At 43.7% G+C, this 5,862-nt stretch overlaps 1 protein-coding gene across 1 annotated transcript; it reads left to right on the top strand.

Annotated features, from left to right (window-relative positions):
* The first annotated feature begins 264 nt into the window (after positions 1 to 264).
* LOC311110331 (uncharacterized protein) lies at positions 265 to 3,594 on the top strand. Its single transcript, XM_084188876.1, has 3 exons — positions 265 to 777; positions 952 to 1,082; positions 1,296 to 3,594. The coding sequence occupies exons 1-3, from the start codon at positions 510 to 512 to the stop codon at positions 2,538 to 2,540; spliced, it is 1,644 nt and encodes a 547-aa protein (XP_084045002.1). The 5' UTR covers positions 265 to 509; the 3' UTR covers positions 2,541 to 3,594.
* The last annotated feature ends 2,268 nt before the right edge of the window (positions 3,595 to 5,862 follow it).

Raw genomic sequence — 5,862 nt, 5'->3', positions numbered from 1 at the left:
CTGTTGTATTCGGCGCGTGTGACCAATAAAATTTGATTTGATTTTATTTTATTTGATTTTGTCATACCCGTGGTATACAACGTCTTTCAGCCAATCAGCATTCTGGGCTCGAACCACCCAGTTTATAATGGAAATTAGAACCCTGAACGTAATAAGCAGTACCGTAATTCAAATTACAGCGCGCACCTTTTTAATTTAACCACACCCTTTGAACTATGACGCATTCCAATAAGATCCTTTCTCTTCAAAACGGAAGTGAACAGTGACCAAAAATCAAAACACATTTTATTGGTCACATACAGATATTTAGCAGATGTTATTGCAGGTGTAGCGAAATGCAAGAACCATGTTAGCGTTTTTATTTAGACGTTTATTGACGCAATGGAAAAAAAATATGACACAGCATCACATACTTACACCAGGTAGTGTTTAATTTGCGTTGGAGACAGGACTTTGTTGATCGATGTTATCTAGGTAAAGCTAGCTAGCTAGACTAACGTTAGCTAATAATGGCTAACTGTATGGTTTTTCACACTCAAATAGCCTCCATCATGGAGGTGCTAGCGAATGCAGCCGTGGCAGAGATCTGTAAACTCGTAGACGACGACTATGCAGTGTTTCGTTTGGAAATGTCTCAAAGCCAGAAAGAAAACAGGGGATTGCGGAGGAAACTACAGCTACTCGAACTGAAGGTGGCACGGGAGCGCGCAGAGCGCGTCCTTGCCAGTCGTCCCAGTAGTGTTAAGATCCTTGACCGATACAGAGGAATGGCAAGAGGTACAATGTGATGCATGGAACATAATCAATCGATCTATAAAGAATTTATGCGAAGGGTTACCTTACATCCTTGCCAATTCTAGACAGTGTAAAAATTGTATTGGTTTACAACATAGCGTTGAGCATTGACAGTAGCTAACCTAACCACGTTTTTTCCCCCAATCACTCTCTCAGGTGAAGGGCATCTCACTGGAGAACACAGGAGCTTTGTGAAGGCAGCGGGACACAAAACATGGAGAGATGACCAACCAATCACTGTTGATGAGGGGAGTGGAACATCAACCCAGCGCGTTATCGTGATAGAGGTTAGTGTTGCATAAAAAATGTGTCACTTTGTAAATAAAATGTCGCCTGTTTATTTCAGAAAGGCTACTCTCAGCTATTCACTTGCTTACATGTAAATCCTAATTTGTTTGCGATATTGGAGCTTGTGAGACTTCCCTACAACATTGTTATCCAATTCTACTCATTTCTATTACATTCTACTCTGGTAATAACCTCCTCTCTTCTTGTGCCAGGCTGCAGGTCCTGGAGGATTGTCTCTGGTGAAGCAAGAGAGGACTGAAGGACAGGACCCACGACACAGCAGAAACATCCATGCTGGTGCAGTGTCAGGAGTGACGCACCCTGTAGCCACGGATGACCTATCCACCGACGCCGAGACCCAGCCCAGGACCTGCTGCAGCATCACGGAGGTCAGTGGAACGCTGAACGCCGTACTCAAGTCAGAGACAGACGCAGAGGCTTTAACTGTAACACAAAGGCTTTTACACACAGGATCTGACCACAGGTCAGACTCAGAGAGGCTGGGGAGACTGGGCTGTCCTCCTGCTCCCGACTCAGAGTATTTACTTTACGGTAGCCCGAGGACGGTTCATTCTCATCGGGACTCAGGTGACGCGTTACAGACTGGCAATGATCCGTGTTGTTCTTACACTACAGAGATGGACCCTGGCAACATGACCTTGGCCTTAGAGACACAAACTGCTCTGTCTAGAGGGGACTGGAACCAGTACAGTAGTAGTGTATACTCTGAAGGGTGCCTAGATAAGAAAGGGGAGGTTATAGTGGTAGACGATGGGACTGTGAAAGTGGAGGGCGACGCTCCTTCCACATGGAATGCAGATAGTCACCTAGGAGACGGACACTCACAGGGCAGAGATTTCTTAGATTACAGCGAAAGCTTAGAGACAAATCCAAATGTTGCGACCAACTCCCCTTTACACGCGCTCAGGGATCACGACCCAGTGTCCACGTCACTGGGGCCTTCTGATTCACACGGCCGCGTCCTTTTCGATCAGGTATTGAACTCAAATGACAGGACTAGAGCCCAGGCTCAGGGAGGGGGAGCCACATCAGGTAATAGTAAAGCGAAACGATTCCTCTGCATGTTCTGTAACAAAGGCTTCAGCTGCCCCCAGAAGGTGGAGATCCACCAGAGGGTCCACACAGGGGTGAAACCCTTCAGTTGTACCCAGTGTCACATGCGCTTTGCCCAGGCTGGTGACCTGAAGAGGCACCACAGGGTCCACACAGGGGTAAAACCTTTCAGCTGTACCCAGTGTCACATGCGCTTTGCCCAGGCTGGTGACCTGAAGAGGCACCAGAGGGTCCACACAGGGGAGAAACCGTTCCGCTGTCACCTGTGCCGTGCCAGTTTCTCCCACTCGTCCAGCCTGAAGCGGCACCAGAGGGTCCACACAGGGGAAAAGCATACAGGAGCCCCCAGTGTGAGAAGAGGTTCTCCCACCAGCAACAGCTGAAGATGCACCTGAAGGTCCACACGGGAGAGAGGCCTTCCGCCTGTACGCACTGCAGGAAGAGGTTCTCAGAGAGCCCATTCAATCCGTGGGTGGACATTGAAATCATTCAAACCAAATTGAAACTGGGTAGAAATGATAATGGACCTACATTTATGGTCTCCTCACTCTGTCCAGCTTGCTAACAGTCATAGAAACTAAATCTAGACTGTTGTGGAGCATCGATTTAATTTCTTTTTAAAGGGGGAATAATGGCACATTTAAAAAATTTGTCTAAATTCCTAAACCCCTGACTCATTGTTGGACTGTCTGTCAAAGGGAGAGAGCGCTAGAGCGAGAGCTACGTCACCATAGCCTAGGTACTGATGCATGCATGTTATTGAAATGCCATTAATGCTCACTGTCCAATTTTTCATTGGGGTAGATCAAATATGTTATTATTACATTTATTATAAGCCTACATTTACATTTTCAAATCGGTAGACTAATGACAATCATTTACAAAATGATGCAAGGGATTTCGTTTGCAAGCCAGAGCCAAATTGCCTTCCTCAAGCGAGAAAGAGAAAGTGGTAATTTGGGCTAATTTTATGAAATGGAAAAGTATTCTAATATGTTGGCATCAAATACCCTTGCATCAAATACCCTACTCCTTGAAAGTCATGTATTGATTATACACTGAGTTTACAAAACATTAAAAACTGCTCTTTCCATGACATAGACTGACCAGGTGAATCCAGGTGAAAGCTATGATCCCTTATTGATGTCCCTTGTTAAATCCACTTCAATCAGTGTAGATGAAGGGAAGGAGACCGGTTAAAAATGACTTTTAAGCCTTGAGACAATTGAGACATGGATTGTGTATGTGTGCCATTCAGAGGATGAATGGGCAAGATAAAATATTTAGATGCCTTTGAACGGGGTATAGTAGTAGGTGCCAGGAGCACCGGTTTGGGTCAAGAACTGCAACACTGCTGGGTTTTTCACGCTCAACAGTTTCTCGTGCGCATCAAGAATGGTCCACCACCCAAAGGATATCCAGCCAACTTGACACAGCTGTGGGAAGCATTGGAGTCAACATGGGTCAGCATCCCTGTGGAACGCTTTCGAGTCCATGCCCCGATGAATTGAGGCTGTTCTGAGGGCAAAAGGTGGGGTTGCAACTCAATGTTAGGAAGGTGTTCTTAATGTGTTGTACACTCAGTGTACAGTATATAGCATACTTGATGAATGATGATCACTGCCATCAACAGCTGCAGTGTTGCTCATTGGATTACCCCATATCATGAAATAGGCTACGTGAAAGTTTATAAAGACAAAAGACGGACACATGGAATTATTTTATTTGGATGGATGGTTGGCATGACAAAGGTAAGCAGATATTTTCTTATCTAAAATGTGGGTGGAACTTTGCTTCAGTATACATTTCTCGAGCTCGTTATGTGTTGTTTCGCACACGGGACCCTCGCCTGAATGGACTTGTGCCTGGTAAAAACCGTACAGACTATTTAAGCAATAAGGCCCTAGGAGGTGTGGTATATGGCCAATATACCACGGCTAAGGGCTGTTCTTATGCACGATGCAACGCGGAGTGCCTGGACACAGCCCTTAGCCGTAGTATATTGGCCATATACCACAAACCCCCAAGGTGCCTTATTGCTATTATAAACTGGTTACCAACGTAATTAGAGCAGTAAAAATAAATGTTTTGTCATACCATTGGTATACGGTCTGATATATCACAGCAGTCAGCCAATCAGCATTCAGGGCTCGAACCATCCAGTTTATAATGCGCAATATATTCTAACAAAATACACCAACGACATCAAATCAAATTAAATTGTATTTGTCACATGCATCGAATACAGCAGGTGTAGACCTTACCATGAAATGCTTACTTACAAGCCCTTAACCAACAATGCAGTTCAAGAAATAGAGTTAAGAAAATATTTACTAAATAAACTCAAATCGAAAAAATTAAAAGTAACACAATAAAATGACATAACAATAACAAGGCTATATACAGGGGGTCCCGGTACTGAGTCAATGTGCGGGGGTACAGGTTAGTCAAGGTCGTTTGTACATGTAGTTTGGGGTAAAGTGACTATGCATAGAGTTAGGAGATAAAGGTTGTGAGCACAGTGTTTCTGATCAGATCAACAATTATATTCTAATGTATTTGTGTGGCTACGGTGCCATCTTTAGAGCACAGCATTTTCTGCTTGGTTTCCAGAAAAATGCATTGAAAAGAGAGAAATGAAATGGGCTACTACCGAGGTCTGATGATGCTTCTAACAATATAGTAAAAGGCGTGTTGTGTTGGGTGCTGTGCGAAAGTCTGATGTAGGCTATTTTGAACACTGCCGGTGTGTTTATGAGTAGCCCCCTCTCAGAAAAGGTACAATTGCAACCCACAACTGTAATGTATCACATAAAAGGGATATGCCATTTCTCACAATCCATTTGGAGCTTCCCAAATGTAGTATGTTCGCTGTGAACGTTATTCCACAAAGTTCTATCTGGGGGGGGCAGCATAACCTGGTAACGTAACTCTCCCTCTCCCTCTGCCTCTCTCTCCCTGAATAAGAAAGGTGTACACTTTGACAGACAGTCCAATAATGAGTCAGAAAGGTTTAGGAACTTAGACACATTTTCTAAATGAGCTGTTATTCCCCTTTAAGAGTGGGCCCCCGGACCTCTGTGAAGACTGAATGTGGCCTGTGGGGCAAAATGAGTTTGACTATAGGCTATATGATGTTCACAAATGCCTATTACATTACCTCCATTCAAATACTTCATTTTTTTATTTTAATGAGAAAATGAATGCCGTTTATCAAGTTCATTATGATTTTTTGTTGAGGCATGTGTATGTGTGGTTTTCATAATGTTGTATAACGGTAATAATAGGTGTATAACGGTACTCTCCTAATGTTTAATAAACACAAAATGGGACTTTTCATTCTAAGACTTTCATTGACACTCTTTAGTAAACTTCACACCAAGGCTCCTGTCCACAAAGCATATCAGAAAAGGTCCTAGGAATCCTGTAAAAGAAAAACTCCCAGCTCAGAGTTGTTTTTAGGATGATGTTAAGAGACTGCCCAGACAAACTCTGAGCCAGGAGTAAAATCAACTCCTAAAAGTTTATATCAGCTGGTAATCACGACAGTTTGAGGTACCGCAAAGGAAAGACAGTGATGACCACACTCATTGAAATTGTTGCAAATGAAGGAGAATAACCAATTGCGATGAAGTATCGCCCGCTGTGAACTCTATAGCACGCTTCAGACAACCACGGTGAATGTGACTGTACATCAAATGTTGC

This window comes from Coregonus lavaretus (genome assembly GCF_964263955.1).
Source record: "Coregonus lavaretus genome assembly, contig: SUPER_35_unloc_3, whole genome shotgun sequence".
Taxonomy (NCBI): Eukaryota; Metazoa; Chordata; class Actinopteri; order Salmoniformes; family Salmonidae; genus Coregonus; species Coregonus lavaretus.
This window is presented reverse-complemented; position numbering and strand designations above follow the sequence as displayed.

Coding starts and splice junctions, on each gene's coding strand:
- LOC311110331 (XM_084188876.1), top strand. CDS start 510: ATGGCTAACTGTATGGTTTTTCACACTCAAATAGCCTCCATCATGGAG. Junction 778..951: donor ATACAGAGGAATGGCAAGAG/GTACAATGTGAT, acceptor TCACTCTCTCAG/GTGAAGGGCATCTCACTGGA. Junction 1,083..1,295: donor AGCGCGTTATCGTGATAGAG/GTTAGTGTTGCA, acceptor TTCTTGTGCCAG/GCTGCAGGTCCTGGAGGATT.